Source organism: Danio rerio, chromosome 24, assembly GCF_052040795.2.
Source record: "Danio rerio strain M-AB ecotype USA chromosome 24, GRCz13ab, whole genome shotgun sequence".
Classification (NCBI taxonomy): domain Eukaryota; kingdom Metazoa; phylum Chordata; class Actinopteri; order Cypriniformes; family Danionidae; genus Danio; species Danio rerio.
In genome coordinates, this window is record NC_141044.1 from 36,994,413 (window position 1) to 37,015,975 (window position 21,563).

At 36.3% G+C, this 21,563-nt stretch overlaps 1 protein-coding gene across 2 annotated transcripts in view; it reads left to right on the plus strand.

Annotated features, from left to right (window-relative positions):
• Nucleotides 1–21,563, plus strand: part of dnah5l (dynein, axonemal, heavy chain 5 like) — a 123,631-nt gene that overhangs the window by 77,626 nt on the left and 24,442 nt on the right. For both annotated transcript variants that reach the window (XM_087309935.1, XM_087309934.1), the window contains exons 61-76: nt 1,219–1,386; nt 1,522–1,626; nt 3,463–3,576; nt 3,710–3,886; nt 4,621–4,815; nt 4,931–5,086; nt 5,159–5,341; nt 7,393–7,563; nt 7,866–8,244; nt 12,791–13,062; nt 18,577–18,741; nt 18,835–19,102; nt 19,233–19,354; nt 20,768–20,923; nt 21,003–21,194; nt 21,279–21,467. In XM_087309935.1, the coding sequence (XP_087166061.1) occupies nt 1,219–1,386; nt 1,522–1,626; nt 3,463–3,576; nt 3,710–3,886; nt 4,621–4,815; nt 4,931–5,086; nt 5,159–5,341; nt 7,393–7,563; nt 7,866–8,244; nt 12,791–13,062; nt 18,577–18,741; nt 18,835–19,102; nt 19,233–19,354; nt 20,768–20,923; nt 21,003–21,194; nt 21,279–21,467 (3,012 nt within the window). The remainder of the gene's footprint in view (nt 1–1,218; nt 1,387–1,521; nt 1,627–3,462; nt 3,577–3,709; nt 3,887–4,620; nt 4,816–4,930; nt 5,087–5,158; nt 5,342–7,392; nt 7,564–7,865; nt 8,245–12,790; nt 13,063–18,576; nt 18,742–18,834; nt 19,103–19,232; nt 19,355–20,767; nt 20,924–21,002; nt 21,195–21,278; nt 21,468–21,563) is intronic.

Below are 21,563 nucleotides of genomic sequence, written 5' to 3' on the forward strand. Positions count from 1 at the left end.
CTCTCTCTCTCATACGCGCGCGCACTAACACACACACAAGCACCAAGCAGACACACAGGCGTTTGCTATTATATCAACTCAAAGGCTTGTAATACCATGTATCAAGTACCAATGTAAAACCAAAAGGTTTTATATAAAGGTATATAAATACTGAGTCGCGCCAGCTCCGGGCCGCTGCGCACATTACTCTCGGGCCGATTCCGGCGCGGATGCGGCAGCGTCGGCTCGCTTATGGCCGCCGCATCTGGCCCGATTGATTCGGGCCAAAATCGGGCAGTGAGTCCACAAGCATCCGGAGTCCGGCAGCCGGAGCCGGGCTGAGTGGTAAGTCTCCGGCAGGCGAGAATCTAGCCGGAACTGGCCCGAGTGTATTTTGCTATCTGGGAAAGCTCTCTCTCTCTCTCTCTCTCTCTCTCTCATTCGCATAGCAATATCCGCGATATTGCTAGACAACCCGCTCCCGTCCCAAATTAAACCCATTACCGACCGCTCCCGCGATTTATTCGGAAATTTATTCGGAATGCAGACCTCTAGTGTGAAGCTACACTGGCCTCATGGTTCAGCCAACTGACCCAGCCGAGGCTCAAACCAGCGACCTTTTTTCTATGAGGCAATTGTGCTACCCACTGCACCACTGTGATGCCCCTCAATTTGATCATGTTATTCTTATTAATTGTCTTATTTATCTAAACCTTTTGAGGCCCTTTGATTTAGAACAGTTGATCTACATGGATCTCCATGATTATTTGGTGATGGCCATTTGAGCTCTTTAGCTGTTCAAATGGAAACCCCCACATATATATTTATACACTGGACTTTATTAATATAGACTTTCTGCCATTCACATTATCACTGATGGAGTGCCCTCTGGGTTGTGGGTCAGTGGTTGCTGGAACATGCATCTGTTCAGACTTTGTAAACAGGATTATGGTGTCCCGGTAATGATCCAAGTTTAGAGCAGCCTTAGGCCACTGTGACACAGCTACACAGCAGCAGTCAAAGTCAGATAGTTAGCACAATCTCAGTGGACTCAACAGTAGAACAGAAATAAAGCAAAGATTAAACATCCTAATCTCCATCTGACCTCATCTAACCTTTGATTTTCAGTCAAAACGATTACAGTTTTAGTCACTATTGGTTTCATAATTGAGTTTAGACTGCAGAATAGATTCTCACTGTGTAAAAGCATAACACTTTCCTTGACATTTCTGTTTAAAGGACACTATTACAGAAGAGGTGGTTGAGCTGCTTTCTCCATATCTGGCGATGGAAGACTATAACCTAGAAACAGCTAAAAGAACCTGTGGTAATGTGGCAGGTCTCTGTTCCTGGACTGAAGCGATGGTGGAATTCTTTGGCATCAATAAGGAAGTTCTGCCCTTAAAGGTCATATTCATAGTCTGCACAAGTCATTCTGTAATATGTAATTAAGTATTTAATAAAGGTTTCTTGTGCTCAAGGCTGACAAATACTTTTTCATGTCATGGTTAAAATCTTGAAATGTGTTGTTTTGTATGACAGGCTAATTTGAAGCTTCAAGAGGCTCGTTTGACTGTAGCACAGGATGAACTATCAAGAGCCCAGGAACAACTGGATGCTAAGCAGAAGGAACTGGACGATGCTCAGGTGTTGCATAGGTGTCAATTTTTCAATAAATAATGAATTAATAAAAAAGCTTTCAATTGATAGATTTTAGGATAGAACAATGTTTGGCTGAGAAAAAAAAAATAGATTTGAAATTCTGCATTCTGAAGTGCTGTTGAGAGATTTGCTTTCAACATGCTTTAAGCAATGCATATTACTATTTTAGTTTTAAATTTTTTAAATATATTTACAGTAGAACATTTACAAATGCATCCATGAAGCGTGATCTTAATATTCTTTACTTAATATTCTTATGATTTTTGACACAAAATAAAAATCATTAGTTTTGACCCTACAATATGTTTTTGGCTATTGCCACATATATTGTTTGTGCAACTTAAGGTTTTGTGCTCAATGGTCACATAAATATAATAAGGGCTGGGAATCGAGAACCAGTTCTATTAAAAAAAAGAAATGTAGAAACTAATAATCTTCATGACTTTTCAATCCACAACAATTGACAGTTTCATAAGTCATATTTTTTATTTTATTTATATACAGTTGAAGTCAGAATTATTAGCCCTCCTTTGAATTTTATTTTTCATTTTTAAATGTTTTCCCAAGAAGCAAGGAAATTTCCACAGTATGTCTGATAATATTTTTCTTCTGGAGAAAGTCTTATTTGTTTTATTTCAGCTAGAATAAAAGCAGCTTTTATTTTTTTTAAAAGGCATTTTAAGATTAAAATTTTTAGCCCCTTCAAGCTAGATTTTTTTCGATAGTCTACAGAACAAATCGTTATACAGTAACTTGCCTAATTATCCTAACCTGCATAGTTACCCCAATTAACCTAGTTAACTAGTTAAGCCTTTAAATGTCACTTTAAGCTGTATAGAAGTGTCTTGAAAAATATCTAGTCAAATATTATTTATTGTCATCATGGCAAAGATAAAATAAATCAGTTAATAGATATGAGGTATTAAAACTATTATGTTTAAAAATGTGTTGAAAACTGCTCTACATTAAACAGAAATTGGAAAGAAAATAATGATTCAGGGGGTAATAGTTCATCTGTAACTATATATATATATATACAAGTAAATTCAGAATTATTAGCCCCCCGTTGAATTTTTTCTTCCTTTTTAAATATTTCCCGAATTATGTTTAACAGAGCAAGGAAATTTTCACAGTATGTCTGATAATGTTTTTTTCTTCTGGAGAAAGTGTTATTTGTTTTATTTCAGCTAAAATAAAAGCAGTAATTAATTTTTTAAACACCATTTGAAGGACAAAATTATTAGCCTCTTTAAGCTAATTTTTTCCTGACTGTCTACAGAACAAACCATCGTTATAGAATAACTTGTTACTAATTACCCTAACCTGCCTAGATAACCTAATTACCTTAGTTAAACCTTTAAACGTCACTTTAAGCTGTATAGAAGTGTCTTGAAAAATATTAAATCAAATATTATTTACTACCATCATGGCAAGATAAAATAAATAAAATAAATCAGTTAATAGAAATGAGTTATTAAAATTATTATGTTTAGAAATGATGTTAAAAAAATCTGTTAAACAAAAATTGGGGAAAAAATAAACAGGGGATCTAATAACTCAGGGGGGCTAATAATTCTGACTTCAACTATATATATATATATATATATATATATATATATATATATATATATATATATATATATATATATATATATATATATATATATGTATATATATATATATATATATATATATATATATATATATATATATATATATAAACAGTAAATATAGCATCTGTTGATTGAATTTTTATTTGTAATTGTGAAATTCAAGTTCTTTAAAGCTCTTAAATGGATGTAAATGCACACATTTACACAGGCGATGTATGACGCTGCCATGAAGGAAAAGCAGGACCTGCTAGATGATGCCGAGGCATGCAAAAAGAAAATGTCCAATGCCGTGGCACTTATAGATGGACTTGGTGGAGAAAAGGTTTCAAATTCTTTCCTTTTGGCTTTAAAGTACAATTAATGAGAGCTTGCACTGCACGTTCACTGCAAGATTTAAATAATGCATAAATCAACTAAACAGGCAAACTGTGCATGTGCTAATGTGTTTGTCTTAGATTCGCTGGACAGAGAGCAGTGCTCAGTTTGAGAGGCAAATCAAAGATATGGTCGGTGACGTGTTACTTGCCACTGGATTTCTGTCCTACTCTGGACCTTTCAACCAAGAGTATCGAACTCTTCTCATGCAACAGTGGAAGAAAGAGATGGATAGCAGGCACATACCTTACAGCGAGGTATGTTCATTTGAACATAAAAATCCGGGTAACACATTACTTGAAGAGGGTGTTCATAAGAAGCCTTTAATGAAACCTTTATAATTATGATACGACACATGTCATGAATGTAAATGAGAATGCATGCATGCTTATAACAAATGTCATCAAGTGTCATTCACTCAGTCATGACATTTTTAATGCAAAGATGACATTTAGTTATGGCAACATGATATAAACATACTTCACAACCTTTTTTGTCTTTGTTATGACAACTTGACATTACCACAATGACAAAACTTGTCATAAATCTGTCATAAACATGATTGCTTTGAAGCCATTATAAATATGTCATGAATTTTAAAAGTCAATTATTTTTGACCTTTTTCCTACCTTTTTCAGGTTTTATTAACAAAAACAGATTGTTCCTCTGAAAAAAAAGTGATCAGAAAAAATATTTATGATGCAGTTGTAATGCCGTTATGACAATCATGTTTATGACAGATTTATGACAAATATTGTCAAGGTGACATGACAAACATGATATAACTGAGCAAATGACACTTAATAACAGTTATAATAGGCATGCATATAATCTCATTCACATTCATGATATGTGTCATGTCATGATTATTCAAATTTTTTTTAATAACAGTCTTATGAACACCTCTTCAAGTGAAGTGTTACCAAAATTGGTTATTCCATCAAGCTTGTTTTTACAGCTTTTAAATCTTATACAATGGTTTTCCCCCCAGAACCTGAATCTGATCAATATGCTGGTGGATAACGCCACTATAGGAGAATGGAACCTGCAGGGTCTCCCCAATGATGACCTGTCCATTCAGAATGGCATCATCGTGACAAAAGCTTCTCGTTATCCTTTACTGATTGATCCACAGGGCCAGGGCAAGATCTGGATCAAGAATCGTGAACAGAGTAATGACCTACAGGTAAGATTTGCAAATCCATTTACATGACAACATTTTCAGCCAAAAGCTGGAAATTCTTTATTGTCTTTGCCTGTTCGTTTAAAAGACAACTGTTTTTTTGTTTTTTTGCCACCAGGTGACATCTCTTAACCACAAATATTTCCGAACTCACCTGGAGGACTGTCTGTCCCAGGGCAAACCTTTGCTTTTAGAGGATGTTGGGGAAGAGCTTGATCCAGTGCTGGATAACATTCTGGAGAAGAACTTCATAAAGACTGGAAAAACCTCTAAAGTATGTAACTTATTGTATAGAGTAATATTTGATCAAAACTTTATCTAATACTGACTTTGTTTTTCATGTTAGGTTAAAGTCGGGGACAAAGAAGTGGACGTTATGGAGACGTTTACTCTGTACATAACAACTAAACTGGCCAACCCTGCATATAGTCCAGAGATCAATGCGAAGACAGGAGTGGTGGATTTTACTGTCACTATGAAGGGCTTGGAAGACCAGTTACTTGGCAGAGTCATTCTCATAGAAAAAAAGGTAAGTGCCATTAAAAGGATAGTTCACCTAAAAATTATAATTTGCTGAGAAATTACTCACGATCAGATCATCCTTTATTAAATTTTTTTTCTTCAGTAGAACTTCCTTGGTGATTCTTAAAATGAAATTTAATGACTACCAGCATTTTGAAAAACAAAAAGCTAAATTAATACTCGCGGCTCCTGACTATACAGTGCATCCGGAAAGTATTCATAACACTTTTTATGTTACAGTCTCATTGCAAAATGGATTAAACTAATTTATTTCCTTAAAATTCTACACACAATACCCCATTATGACAATGTGAAAAAAGATTTTTTTGAAATTGTTGCAAATTTTTTTCAAAATAAAAAAGGTGAAAAATCACATGTACATCAGTATTCACAGCCTTTGCTCAATACTTTATTGATGCACCTTTGGCAGCAATTACAGTCTCAAGTCTTTTTAAATATGATGCCACAAGCTTGGCACACCTGTCTTTGGGAATTTTTGGCCATTCTTCTTTGCAGTACCCCTCAAGCTCTATCAGGCTGGATGGGACGCGATAGTGTACAGCCATTTTCAGGTGTCTCCAAAGATGTTCAATAGGTTTTAGGTCTGGGCTCTGGCTGGGCCACTCAATGACATTCAAAGAGTTGTTGTGAAGCCACTCCATTGATATTTAAGCGGGGTACTTAAACTCATTGTCCTGCTGGAAGATGAACCATCGCCCCAGTTTGAGGTCAAGAGCACTCAAGAGCAGGTTTTCATTCAGGATGTCTCTGTACATTGCTGCATTCATCTTTCCCTCTATCCTGACTAGTCTTCCAGTTCCTGCTGCTGAAAAACATCCCTACAGCATGATCCTGCCACCACCATGGTATTAACCTGTTGATGATCAGTGCCTGGTTATCTCCCAACATAACGCCTGGTATCCACTCCAAAGAGTTGAATTTTCATCCCATCAGACCAGAGGATTTAGTTTCTTATGGTCTGAGAGTCCTTTAGATGCCGTTTGGCAATTCCAGGCAGGGTGTGACTTCCGTCTGGCCACTCTACCTCTCTACCACTCTTGGTGGATTGCTGCACAGATGGTTGTCCTTCTGCAATGTTCTCCTCTCTCCACAGAAGAACGCTGGAGCTCAGACAGAGTGACCATCGGGTTATTGATCACCTCCTTGACTAAGGCCCTTCTCCCCCAATCACTCAGCTTAGATGGCTGGCCAGCTCTTAGAAGATACCTGGTGGTTCCAAACATCCTCTACTTACGGATGATAGAGGCCACTGTGCTCATTAGACCTTTTGGATCAGCAGAAATTTTCTGTAACCTTCCTCAGCCTTGTGCCTCGAGACAATCCTGTCTCGGAGGTCTACAGACAATTCCTTTGTCTTCATGCTTGGTTTGTGCTTTGACATGCACTGTCAACCCTGGGACCTTATATAGACAGGTGTATGCCTTTTTAAATCATGTCCAATTAAGTCCAATTAAGCTGAAACAACTCAAGAATGATCAGTGGAAGCAGAATGTACCTGAGCTCAACTTAAAGCTGCACGGCAAAGGCTGTGAATACTTCTGTGCATGTGATTTTTCAGGTTTGTTTTTTTGTGATAAAATTGCAACTATTTTTTGCATAATATTATAGTTATTACATATATGTAGACAGTTTTTTTTATTTCGTTAGATTTTTTAAAAAAGTTTTTAGTGATTATTTTTGGCAAATTAGCTTTAATTAATTTTATTAATAAATTAAATAATAAATTTTTTTAATAATTACTGTACATGGCAAGTAGATGCTTTGATAACTACATGATTTCTAAAATATTTTACTTTATTTTTATTCTTGCTATTTTTCATTTAAGTGGCACAATTGTTTTTTTTTTTTTTCATTTTAGTTTAATTTAACTACCTGATCTACCTGATTGTTAACCCTGATTTCAGAAACATGTTTTAAATATTAACTTAGTTTATTTGCATTGCATTAATAATATTTGAATACTATGTACATAATATTAAAACCACCATAGTATTAAGACCAAATTAAATTTCTGTTTTTTATTATTTTCCAATTAAGGAAATGGAGGCTGAACGTGTGAAGCTCTTGGAGGAAGTGACATCAAACAAGAGGAAGATGCAGGAGTTGGAGAGCAACCTTCTGTACAGGCTGACCAGCATTCAAGGCTCTCTAGTCGAGGACGAGTCTCTTATCGAAGTGCTCAAAGTCACAAAGACTACTGCACAGGAGGTACGTCCTCTTTTTTATTTATTTATTTATTATTGTTATTATTTTTATATATACAATTTTAACAATGCAGATTAAAAAAAGGAAAAAAATCATCTATAAACATCTATATATCATCTAAATATTCATCTCAGTGCATAAAATTTAGCAAACAAGAAAAATAGATAAAAAGAATAAGTAAATAGTTACATTTAGCATGTATCATCCTTCATTTTTAAACTGAGGCAGCTGTAATATTGTTATATCTTATCTAAAGTTTAGCCTCCACCTTTTATGAATGAAATGGAGTCTGTTTTAAACTCTAGGTGAGTCAAAAGCTGACAGTTGCTGCAGAGACAGAAATTAACATCAACCACGCTCGAGAGGAGTACCGTCCAGTGGCCACCAGAGGGAGCATCCTGTATTTCCTGATTGTGGAGATGAGTCTGGTCAATGTGATGTACCAAACCTCCCTCCGCCAGTTCCTGGGCATCTTTGACATGTCGATGGAGAAGTCGCCGAAGTCTCAGGTTACAGCCAAAAGACTTGAAAACATCATGGAGTTCCTCACTTTCGAAGTGTTTCGCTACACAGCTCGAGGGCTCTATGAAGATCACAAGTTCCTTTTCACGCTGCTTCTGGCCTTGAAAATAGACCTGCAGACCAAAAATATTTCCCACAACGAGTTGCAGACATTCATCAAAGGTTTGGACCAAGTTTTTATACTAATTTTAAGGGTGATATGTTAAATCAACTGCACAATTCCCATATAGAAATGTTGTGTATGACAGTATGCAGATTACATACAGTACACGACATTCAAGTTCCTATTGTCATATTTTCAACATATACTTCTTAATAATATGCAAAAATGCCAATTTACAAATATTTATATATACTGTACTGTGCAAAGGTTTAGTTCACCACCAGCCTAAGGCTTTTGCACAAATCTATCTATCTAAAAGCACTGTCGCCTCACAGCAAGAAGGTCGCTGGTTCGAGTCCTGGCTGGACCAGTTGCCATTTCTGTATGGAGATTGCAAGTTCTCTGCATGTTCTATTGGGTTTTCTCCAGGTGCTCCGGTTTCCCCCACAGTCTAAAGACATTAGATTAACTAAATTGGATGTAGTGTATGAGTGTTTGTGTCAATCTGAGAGTGTATGGGTATTTTCCAGTACTGGGTTGTGGCTGGAAGGGTATCCGCTGTGTAAAACATATGCTGGAATAGTTGGTGGTTCATTCCCCTGTAACGGCCCTTATAAATAAAGGGACTCAGCCGAAGGAAAATTAATGAATGCACAAATTATTCAGAACAAATTTTTTTTGGAATCAAAAGACTAGCTTCAACATACTGCCTATGATATTGCCTATACATGCTCTCTATAATTTTCAGGTCTGGACTCTGTGTTGGCCATTTCATGCCTGTCTTTGTTTCATCAGCTGTTTTTCTCTCCAAATATGAATTCATTACATTAGCAGTCTGTTTGGGATCATTATCATGCTGAAAATAAAACTATTACAAATGAGGTGCTTTCAATCTTTGGGCCTGTATATATGCTCCCCCTGGCTTCCGTTTTCAATAAACAAAGTTTCCTTTCATCTATATACAGATGACACTCTATTTTCCTTTACAACCCCTGCTGGCTTGATTAGATGAGCTTAAATTTTGGCTCTCATGCAATTTTTTTAAATTTAAACGAAAATAAAACTGAAGTGATTGTTTTTGCGCACAAAGAAAACTCTCTAGCTGCTTTTCCACTATCGTGCCAAACCGTTCTAAGAACACTTCGGTACGGTTACGGTTGTTTCTCCACTTGAGCCTGGAACGGCGCGGCACGATTACAAACCGTTCTCGGCCCGGAATTCTCGGCACGGTTAGACAACCGTGCTGAACTGTGCTGACAGATTCTGTGTGTTGACGTCGCGACTCGGTTGCTAAGCTACCACAGCTGGCTCAGCAGAAGCGCGCTAGTCATCAGACATCCTCAATAAACTACAGTGCATTTAATATAAAATAATGATCCAGGTCTAAACGATACAGTTTGAAAAGGGTTTTAAAACCATAGAGCATCCCTGGCAGAGAAGTGAATAACTCATCACATTCTAACGAAGATATTTTATTCATTAAAGTTATTATTTTATTGACTTGAATACAGACCTACTTCGCCTGCCTGAATGTGAGTTTATTGCACGCAGCGCTGTATTTCACAGCACAAAACTCGCTCTGATCCGGGAGAGACATGCCAACGACTTGCGCTGCTGACTTTTTTTTCCTGCTGCGCATCGAATAAAGCGAATAAAATCACGCTTTGCATCGTCGATGTCCAAATTCCACAACAACATCACTATATCCATGGAACACGAACTTGCAGACTCTTTTAACAACGAGGAAATAATTGCACTTTTTAATTCAAAGCCAGGACAGCTTGTTAATACCGGCGAGACCACCTGAAGGACGGCGTGTTCGTGTTGTAATGTCGGCCGTCCAAAAGACTTTGCTTGAAAGCTTTACGGAGCGGCACTGTAACTGTCCAAGGTACTGTTTAATGATTTATATTATAGCATATGCACTAATAAACAAGTAAAAAGAATGAATAAATTAAATAAATATGGATTCTTAAATGTCAGTATTGCTTTTACTCAAAAAAATATCAATACGTTTTGACAAATGTTTTATAAAAATAAAATGAGCAATTTTCATCATTTCAGCTATAGGCAATTATATGATTCAGCTATACATAAGTTATATGACATTTATGAGGCATGTAACATGTTTCTGTGTTTTTTTTTTTTTTTGTGGTGATCTTTAATATAGCTTGGTCTAGCAATATTTCGCCTACAGCTTGTTAGTTAATAATGAACACAAAAATAATTATAAAAATAAAAATAAAATGATCAAAATAAAAAGATAATAAAGCAGCATTTTAGTGCTTTATATGCTTTAAATCCTGCAACATATGTGTTGTTTCATATTCGTTTTTTTCACTTGCTGCATTCGTTATTTAATGTTTGAATAGTAAAACAAATAACAGCCATCGCTTAAATGGTTTCATTTTACTATCAAAATGTAGTATATTTTATATCATTATCAACTTTTGATATAAATACGCAGTGTAATTTAATTAATTGTTAAAAATGAAATAATTTATGTGCTGTGTTTTTATTAGTGAAAGTGCCCGCTCACCTTTGACAAGGCCTGTCCAAAATGATATTTTTGCCACTATAATGCAAATGCACTATTATTGTTGTCTTATCATTGTTTTTTTTTCTGTTATGTTCAGAGATTTTAAATATTATTTATTTCCCCTCCAATTATTTTTAATCATCACGTTACATTTTGGTAATTTTCCCTCCAAATAAAATTTAGCCAGAGCTGCGCAACATATAAATAAATAAGGGTGCACATTTAGCACCCCTATTTGATAGAGCGGCATAACAGTGTTTAGTCACATGCTTTTGCTTTTATGAAAAATAAATAAATAAATAGTTTCGGCTCTTAACTTAAATTGAACAAAGGGAGCCGTTTACATTGCGTTACCAAGGCAACTACTGATGCGTTTTGTGTAATGTTTAAAAGAGCTTTGTCGCAGCACGACAGTGGAAAATGAAACCGTATCCGTGCTGTCTGGCCCGGTTTGGCACGGAATGGAACAGTTCTGTTTCAAGAACGATTCAGCACGATAGTGGAAAAGCGGCTTCTGTTAAATGTCAATGTGGGATCTTTAGCCCCACATATTACCCAGTGTGCAAGAAATCTCGCTGTTATGTTTGATGAATACTCAAAATTCGACAAACAGATTAGTACTGTTGTAAAATCCAGCTTTTACCACCTCAGACAACTGTCTAAAGTCTAGCCATTTTCATCCCAGAGAAATTTTCAAACAGTGATTCATTCCTTCATAACAATTTGTCTGGAATTTTGTAACTCTCTCTATTTTGGTATTTCTTAGTCTTCAATCTCTCGTCTGCAGCTGGTACAAAATGCGGCTGCTAGACTACTTTCTGGCACTCGCTAGTATGAGTCAGTAACTCCTATTTTAGCTGCACGTCACTGGTTACCCATTAAATACAGAATTGATTTTAAAATTGTATTATTTGTTTACAAAGCCGTCAATAATCTTGCTTCTCAGTACCTTACTGACTTGTCTGTATATCCCCATCTCAGTCATTGAGATCTTATGACCTCAATTTACTCACCGTGCCTGGAGCACGCCTTAAAAAACAAGTTGATCAAGCATTTGCTGTTTCTCTACCAATTCACATTAGACTTTCCCCCTCCATTTCTATTTAAATCCATTTTATTTTCCCTTTTAATACTTCTTATTCACTGTTTTATTGCTTTAATTTGTTAAATGTTTTATATTCTGCTTTCTTTTCTCCCTTTAGTGCTCCTATGTAAGGCACTTTGGTCAACTTTGGTTGTTTTTTAATGTGCATTTTAAATATTTATTGTATTGTATTGTATTCTAGTAGGAATTACATGACGAATTAAAACCTGTCTGAACTTTTCAGCATTCACAATCCCATCAATTCAGGCAGGCACGTGCACACATAGGGCTCAACCTGTGCAGTGCACATGCCCTTTTTAGTCTTGGATAGAAAGTGCCCTTCCAAAATGATTAAAAGTGCCCCCGCGACACCCCCCCTCCACCCTACCGCCCTTAAGTAGACGCGCGACAACACCGCTCTTGAGTACGCGCGCTCCCTCCCCCCCCCTCTTTACAGTACGCGCGCGACAACACCGCTCTTCAGTACGCGCGCGACAACAACATATCCCCCCCCTCTTAAAAAAATGTATCCTGCACATGCCTTTTGGACAGTCTCTGCACGAGCCTGTCAACAATATTGACAACAGCTCTGGCTGAAATGCAGATCACCCAAGACAGATACTGCAGTATTTTTCACTCATTCTTCCATCTTTCTTTAACTCTTTCTTAAATAATTAGACGCAAAAAAGTCCAACTAGAACCTATATTTTCTGGTTGCATTTTAATAAAGAGAATGAGAAGCCATATGTAATTTCATTATATCCTCAATAGAACAACAAATGGAACTGGGGTCTAAGAATTTTGCACAGTACTGTATATATATAATTGTATCTAATATAATTAAACATATTTGAAAATTTTTTTGTATATTCGTGATTCAATATTTTATAAAATGTCATAATACTCTGTAATATCTCACTTTACCTTTACTTTATTGATTTTTTGAGGACAAGTAATTCTTTTTCTTTCATCTTTCTTTCAGGTGGAGCCTCTTTGGATCTAAACTCTGTCGAGGCCAAACCAAAGCGCTGGATCCTGGACACAACATGGCTAAACCTGGTGCAGTTGTCCAGCCTGCACACATTCGCCACTCTCCTGACCCAGGTGGGCCGCAACGACAGGGCTTGGAAAAGCTGGTTTGATGAAGCCACTCCAGAAGAGTCTCCTCTTCCAGACGGTTATGAGAGCCAGCTGGATGCTTTCCGCAAACTGCTGCTGATACGAAGCTGGTGTCCTGACCGGACTATTGCACAGGTGCTCAAAAACCTTTTTAAGCTTCATTGCTATCTTAGTATTTTTTTAAATATTTATTGATTATTATTAATATTTGTAATAGTATGTTTTTATTTTTAGATCTGTGGTTTTGGTGTTTTATAATAATACAATTTATTATTATATATATTTTAAATTTTTACCTTTTTGTTTATTCTTATTTTACAGGTATTAAGTTATTATTACAGTTTATTTACAGTTTCAGTACTTTAATGTATATCGAATAAAAATATTATATACGACATGAAATATATATATTTATATATACATGTTTTGATTTTGGGGTCTCCAACAAAAGTCTAATATGCATGCCAGGTCAAAAAATACTTTTGTCTATTGCGATTGGTCGACTGCGTTAAGCGTGAGACAGAAAGAAAAGCCCACCATGGCTTATCAACAGTTCTGAAGTAGTCAGAGTGCAGAGTGTATGTGTGAGCCCAATGCAGGACTGCATTAAAGCAATACAGTTTAACACCAGCATATTGCTCTGTTCTTAACCATGACATACATTCAGTATTAATGCACACAGCAGCAAAAGCTGAGCTATTTTGAAACTTGACCATCGCACATGTGTAGGAACAGATGATGGTGCTCATAGCAACAACAAACGGCAGTGGATTGTGAGCTCACAAACGCATTTAAATCAAGAAAGCGGCATGTGTCGCGTTTTCAACGTGGCTTTAGATGCAATATGAGAATATAAAGAGTTAACCAGATACAGTACAAGCTACGTGGAGCGATTACAAGTAACAAAGCACTATTAAATACATAATTTGCAAGCTAGAGGAAACAAGGAAGCAACCTTTTTAATCACATTTAAGTTATTTACACTTGTGTACTGAGAACTGTGTACTGAAGTTCCTGTCAACCTCTGACAAAGTCCCATACATCAATATATTTTTCGGATCCTTGCTTTAACAAATGGCCAGCGAATCTTCTGTTGTAAGCGTGTAGATTGCTGAAGCACTCATCAGAAAAATGACAGGACCACAGCACAAGGCTGGGGCTATAATGCTGAGGTATTTTTGCAAAAATAAACGTCAATCACTGACTCTTCACAGCCTCATCTTTGGGTAGGAAAAATAACACTAACTTTCCATCAAACATCCGAGTACAGGATCTCTGCGCCATGATTCAACAGGGATTTGCTACAGTGTTTGTCTTCCTTTTCTTTCTTTGGTGTTTGTGGGCGGGGCCGGGGGTTTAAATTTTCCCAGGTCTGTTCACGCAACAAATGGGTGGGGCTCAAAGATTCATTACCCCGACGATTCCTTTGAACCACTCTGAATTGACTCTTTTATAGATGAATCAATAGCTTTAAACATGGCGCACTTTCAGATTTATGGATATTTCACTTTCCTTAGAACTGTGTTACACACTGCATGGAAGGTCATTTTCAAAAACCCATAATAGAAGCTCTTTAAAACAAACCTACTGACAATGCCCTAGTTAATTTTTTTTTCTTATTCTGTCAATGTCTAATATATTTTATTAATAAATGTTTTTTTTATTATTAAAGTCACCAATCAATTTAAAATGTGTTTGGACAAAAATGTCACACATCATACAAAATAAACGAAAAATACAAAATAAGGTGAAAAACTGCAAGTGATAAATAACATTTTTCTAAAGATCTTTTTTTTTTTTCCTTTGATCAAAATAATTTGAACTAGGCCTTGTCCGGTACACCAGAAATCATTTTGTATTCATAGTATGCTAAAGTTCTATAGAAAAATACACTTTTTTTTTGCCTGATTTCCATCCTTGACAGCAAAAGTGTCTGTTCAAATTTTTTGTGAGCACTAAGAAGCAACAAAGTGTTGTGAAGTGCGTAATTCCCTGTCAAGACCCTCTCGTCTAAAAAAAGTTCCCATGAAATGAATTTGAACAGCTGATCGGCAACTGAGCTCCAGATTATCACTTAACATTCCATAATCAAACCTGCTGCTTATGACGTTTAACACCTCTGGGTCACAAAACCTCACACGAGACACCTGCTCAGGTCATTCTTTGCATTAAGAAAATAATTATTCATCATGTTATATGATGCCCTGTGATTCATCTCGGGGGTTTCCCTTCTTACATGATGCTGGGATCTGCTCCAGAATCCCTTTGACATTATATTGATTTATGATATCATATTAGAATTTTTTTCTCTTTATAAAATGCATCTTTAGATTTGTTTGTTGTTCATAGTAACAGTAAAAGGATTGATGATGCTCCTTTGCTATGTCGTGTATAATACAGCACCACCGATTTATTATGTGGTGTAAGTAATAGGGCTGCAAGATATTGGAAATATCTAGCATTGCAATATTTTGTTATTCTGAACAAAAATATATATGTATATATATATATATATATATATATATATATATATATATATATATATATATATATATATATATATATATATATATATATATATACAGTTGAATCAGAATTATTATACTCCCTTTGATTTTTTTTTTTTTTTGTCTTTTTTAAATATTTCCCAAATGGCATTTAACAGAGCAAGGAAATTTTCACAGTATGTCTGATAATCTTTTTTTCTTGTGGAGAAAGTCTTATTTGTTGTATTTTGGCTGTAATAAAAACAGTTTTTAATTTTTAACAACCATTTTAAGGTCAATATGATTGGCCCGTTTAAGCTATTTTTGTTTCGATTGTCTAAAGAACAAACCATCTTTATAAAATAACTTGCATAATTACCCTAACCTGCCTTAAAAAACAGGAATTAAAAGTCACTTTAAGCTGTATAGAAGTGTCTTGAAAAATCTCTAGTCAAATATTATTTACTGTCATCATGGCAAATATAAAATAAATCAGCTATTAGAAATGAGTTAATAAAACTATTATGTTTAGAAACGTGTTGTAAAAAATCTTCCCTCCGTTAAACAGAAATTGGGCGAAAAAATAAACAGGATCAAGGGGGCTAATAATTCTGACTTCAATTGGATATATAGCGATAGAAATACAATTTCACCAGATGACTGGAATATCTCTATTTGGAAAGAATTGATCATTTTAGATTGATTGGGCTGATTAGGGGAGCACATCTCAAGGTTATTATGGTTAACGAAAATGAACAAAAAAATGAAAACTACAATTAAAAAAACAATGAGAGTTTTTAAAAAAAGCTAGAACTAGCTGAAACTGTATTGTCTACATACAAAAGTATCTGAAACTAACTAAAATTAAAGCAAAATTATCGTCTTCGTAAATGTGTTTAATACTGTAAGCCTTTCAGAAGTAAATTTATTTATTTTGCGCTACAGGTGTTTGACCTGTACGCCACCTCAGAGTCTGTAATCCTGCTGCCATTGGCCAGATCAAGCCGGTCCTATACAGTCATTCTCACTGTTGCTCCTGCAACAAAAACAACAGTTGGACATGACAGCAGCTTGATGTGTATAAAACAACCTCAACATTGCATATCCTGTGATGGGACTATTGCGAATGATCACATTGCGATATCGATGCTAAAACGATATATTGTGCCGCCCTAATAAGTAGGCATATTATTTATTTACTGGTCATTAATTTACTACTGCTTTTTGGATTCCCTGCTAAATGTCATTCAGTATAACAGTTACATTTTACACTTTCATCCGTTTTGCTCTTAAAATGACTCTGGTGTTCATTCCTAAGGGTTACATGCATGCTGTTTCTTTCCCAGTCCACCTGTTCACACTCCGTCACTCACTGGGTTATGCGAGACGCTATTTTAGCAGCAACGCTCACATGTTGTACCGTGATGAAAAGTTAATTGTCCATATATTTCCTGATGCATGTAAAGACAAGATGAAGAAACTGAATCTTCTTAATCACTATGAAGTGCAGTATGATCATGATTATTTAATGATTTTGGTAGTCATTTGTTTAAAACACCCTCTTTGCAAGTCAAGATTGTCATAAACATTTCACTTGATAAAATAATAGATTTCAGGTTCTTGTAATTGACATTTTAATAGGTGACAGCTTATTTTCCAGATTGCATACCAGATTGATAATTCTGTTGGATTGTGCTATGGTAAAGTGTAAATAACTCATGAAAGAAAAGCTAAGTTAAAACCAAGCACACCATTGTTTTTCTTGTAAAATTCTTGTAAAATGACCCTTATACTATTGAAAAAACAAAAGTTGGATCCAAGCTGGCCGACTACAAAATGGCCACCATGGTCACCACCCATCTTCAAAAGGTTGCCCCCTCACATATACTAATGTGCCACAAACAGGACGTTAATATCACAAACCATTCCTATTTTATTAAGGTGTATCCATTTAAATGGACCACCCTATAGATCCGTCGGTGCCACTTCAGTGGCGTTGCTCGCTGCAGAAGTTAGAAACTTTTCTAGCGCCAACAGACGCGTCAGCCAATCAGATCACTTAATGCAAATACAAGAGCTTAGACGAGAAGACAGTAATCGATTGCGGATTAATTTTATTTAAACTTCAGACACGCCCTCTTTCAAGCGTTGACACTGAAGCCCCGTGTGAATCGGGCATTATAACCGTTTAATAATCGGGCATTATTGCGTTTTAACCGCCTGCTGCGCCTCGTGTTTTTGCCTTGTGCTCTATGCTCCCACAGTTGAAAAAAGTCAACTCTTTGCGAATCAGTTGTGTCTTTTTCATTCTCCAGTCAAATAAAAGCAGAGGCGGGGTTTCCATTCAAGACAACTACTGAGACTTTTAAAGATGGAGGAGAGACTTTTGGTCGCTGTTTCGAGTTATCCAGCTGTGTCACTTCACAAATCTTGAATATCAATATTTAAAATATCACAGAATCACTATATTATTAAATTCATTCATTCACTTTCTTTTCAGCTTAGTCCTTTTTTTAATCTAGGGTCACCACAGCGGAATGAACCGCCAACTTTTCCAGCATATGTTTTAAGAAGCAGATGCCCTTCTAGCCACACCCATACACTCTTGCATTCACACACATACACTATGGCCAATTTAGTTTATTCAACTCACCTGTACGCATGTCTTTTGACTGTGAAAGAAACTGGAGCACCTCGAGGAAACCCACGCCAACACGAGGAGAACATGCAAACTCCACACAGAAATGCCAAGTGAGCCAGCCAGGACTTGAACCAGCGACCTTTTTACTGTGAGGCAACAGTGCTAACCACTGAGCCACCGTGCTGCTTCAATATTAAAAACATCTATTAACTATATCTTTAAATATTGTGTTTGTGATTAAGAATCGCTAAATTTAACAAGCTTATCTATATATTTTTTTATAAAGCATTACAGCATGCATCTACCTCAAACAGCTGCTGAGCAAAGTCAAAGCAATGACAAGAAGTTGCTAACTTCTGACTCTGTGTGTGCCTGTGTTATTAAAAGCTAAATATTTATACATAAACTTTACTTAATTTAAATACATGTTGTTGAAGTCTATCAATTTCATTGAGCTAATTATAATCCAACAAATTGTTTAATGTTAAATTTGAATGTAATTTAGCTGCTTCTTTATGCTAGGCACGTAAATATATTGCTGAATCAATGGGGGTGAAGTACGCAGAGGGAGTGATTCTGGATATGGAGGCCATGTGTTCAGAAGCAGAGAAGAGGATACCTCTGGTCTGCTTTCTGTCTATGGGTTCTGATCCTACAGAGAACATAGACAGACTCGCCAAGTCGAAGGTACAAGTATTATTACAAATTTCTCTGGAATGCATCATTCTGATTGATTAGCTATTTAAACAGCCAAGGTTTGATACGATTTCTATTATGCAGGGCATTCCTTGCAGGCCGATCTCCATGGGACAGGGACAGGAAGTGCATGCAAGAAGGCTTCTGGCACAGAGCATGTCTGATGGAGGCTGGTTACTTCTGCAGAACTGCCATCTGGGATTGGACTTCCTGGATGAAGGTCTAGAGACAGTCACAACAACAGAGAACATCCATGACAATTTTAGGTTGTGGGTGACTACAGACGTGCATCCCAAATTCCCCATAAACTTCCTGCAGTCTTCTATTAAATTCACCAATGAGCCTCCGCAAGGTAGAAAAAGGGAAAGCTGTTTTTTTTTTTTTTTTTTTTTGAGGTGGGGGGGGGGGGGTACATATTTAATATTGTGACTAAATATAAATGATACAAGAGTAAAAGAGGAAATGTGTGATCTGTAATGCAGGGGTGAAGGCTGGACTCAAGCGGACATATAATAGTGTGACTCAAGAGCAGTTGGAGATCACAAACATGCCTCAGTGGAGACCACTTTTCTATGCTGTGGCATTTCTGCACACCACGGTCCAGGTCAGGACAGCTGTTAAACCACGTCACTCACTGCTCATAGTGACACACTGCTTTAAATACTCACATCATCAGTTTGTGTGTGTGTGTGTGTGTGTGTGTGTGTGTGTGTGTGTATATGCAGTGGGGGAAATAAGTATTCAACACATCACCATTTTTCTCAGAAAACATATTTCTAAAGTTGTTGTTGTTCTACAGCTTGATTTTCTTTCTCTGAAAGCATTTGAGAGTTTCCTTGGCTGTGTTTTGGATCATTGTCTTGCTGAAATGTCCACCCTAGTTTAATCTTCAGCATCCTGCTAATGTAGATGTTGGACTGAAGCAGCTGATATTCATTTACAATGATGAAGGGCAGAGGGTTGCTGAAGAACTACTGAGAGATTTTAGCTGCTGTCTAAGCTTTCACTGTCGTTTTACACCTTCCTTTCTTCATGTGTTCAGTATTTTCCCTGAGTTTTATTACACATAATTTCATTTGTTAATGAATTAGATTTGTTTTCTTTGCATATATGGATTTCTTTGGTTGTTACCAACATCTGTTGAAAATTTCAAGTCCGCAGCACCTCAAATGCAAGTTTATTTTACATTCTATGGCAGAAACACCAGTGAAGCTCGCTAGATCCTCCTGTATGGACACGTGTCCATTATAATACACTCACAAGACATTACTTTGGACAACTATATGGATATACTAAATAGTTCACTCAAATATACACAAAGAAATACTTTCACTTCACTCATACTTTGTGAATGAAAAGAATTCCGAGTACTAGTTGCAGACGCGATCATGAGACTGTTTTTGTGCCGAGTTTGAAGTAATCAATCATAAAACAGGAGAAGGTGCATTACTTCCATCATTAATATAACATATTATAATGAAATCCAATAATTATAGTAAAATATTGAGAGTTAATTTTGGTGTGCACACCTGTAGGATCACTGAGGCCCACTAGTGTTAAGAATCCGGTTACGAATCCCTTCATTATCTAATGATTTGAGGGGTTTTTCATCTATATTAATGGTGCAACGACAGAAACATATTACTATTTTAAATTAAAATTATATATTTAAAATCATCATTATTTTATTTTACACTACAATGCTTTAAATTTAAATCATTTTAAATTAAAAACATATCAAAATAATATCAAGATTTTTAGTTTTAACTTATTATACAGCCCAATTCATTTATTTTCATTTTACATTTAGTCTAATTATTATTTAGCTTTTCATCGACCCCTTGCAGTTCTCCCACATTTGGGAAACCCTGTAATAATGTCTTTTAAACATTTATTAGTAAAACATTCTATAACATATGAATATTGTATAACAGTTTATTCTTTTAAAATAATCACAGCTGTTTCAGCACACAGCTGTATAAGACATGTTGTCCTAACTGTCATATTCCTGCTAAAGGAGAGACGCAAATTTGGTCCACTCGGCTGGAACATTCCCTATGAGTTCAACCAGGCTGATTTCACCTCCAGTGTCCAGTTTGTGCAGAACCACTTGGATGACATCGACATCAAGAGAGGAGTCAACTGGAATTGCCTGCGCTACATGTTGGGAGAGGTACAATTTGGACTTTCTACTGTGCTTTTGTTCATTGTTTATTTGACAAACCTGCTTATTAGTACTTTTGGTTGTGTAGGTTCAGTATGGTGGACGTGTCACAGACGATATGGACAAACGCCTGCTCAATACTTTTGCTCGCATCTGGTTTAGTGAGAGCATGTTTGCGGACAAATTCTGTTTCTACAAAGGATATACTATACCAAAGGCCAGAATGCTTCAGGATTACCATGCACATATTGATGCTCTGCCATTGGTTGATACACCTGAGGTAATACAGCCATTAATTATTCTTTTATTTATTTACTAGTGGTCACAAATTCAATAACCAATCGATTCTAACTTTGTTCAACAGGTATTTGGCCTCCATCCCAACGCTGACATCACTTACCAGACCAATTTGGCTAATGATACCCTGAGTACCATCCTCAACATCCAGCCCAAAGACAGCAGCAGTGGAGAGGGCGAGACTAGAGAGTCGTCAGTCCAGAAAATGGCCAATGAGATGTTAGAAAAACTTCCAGCTGACTATGTGCCACATGAGGTGAAAATGTGGTTTTAGGGCCACCCCCATGAGCCACTTCTAATGCTCAAAGCATATTTGTGTCAAATTTAAATGTAGAACATAATTTTTTCAATA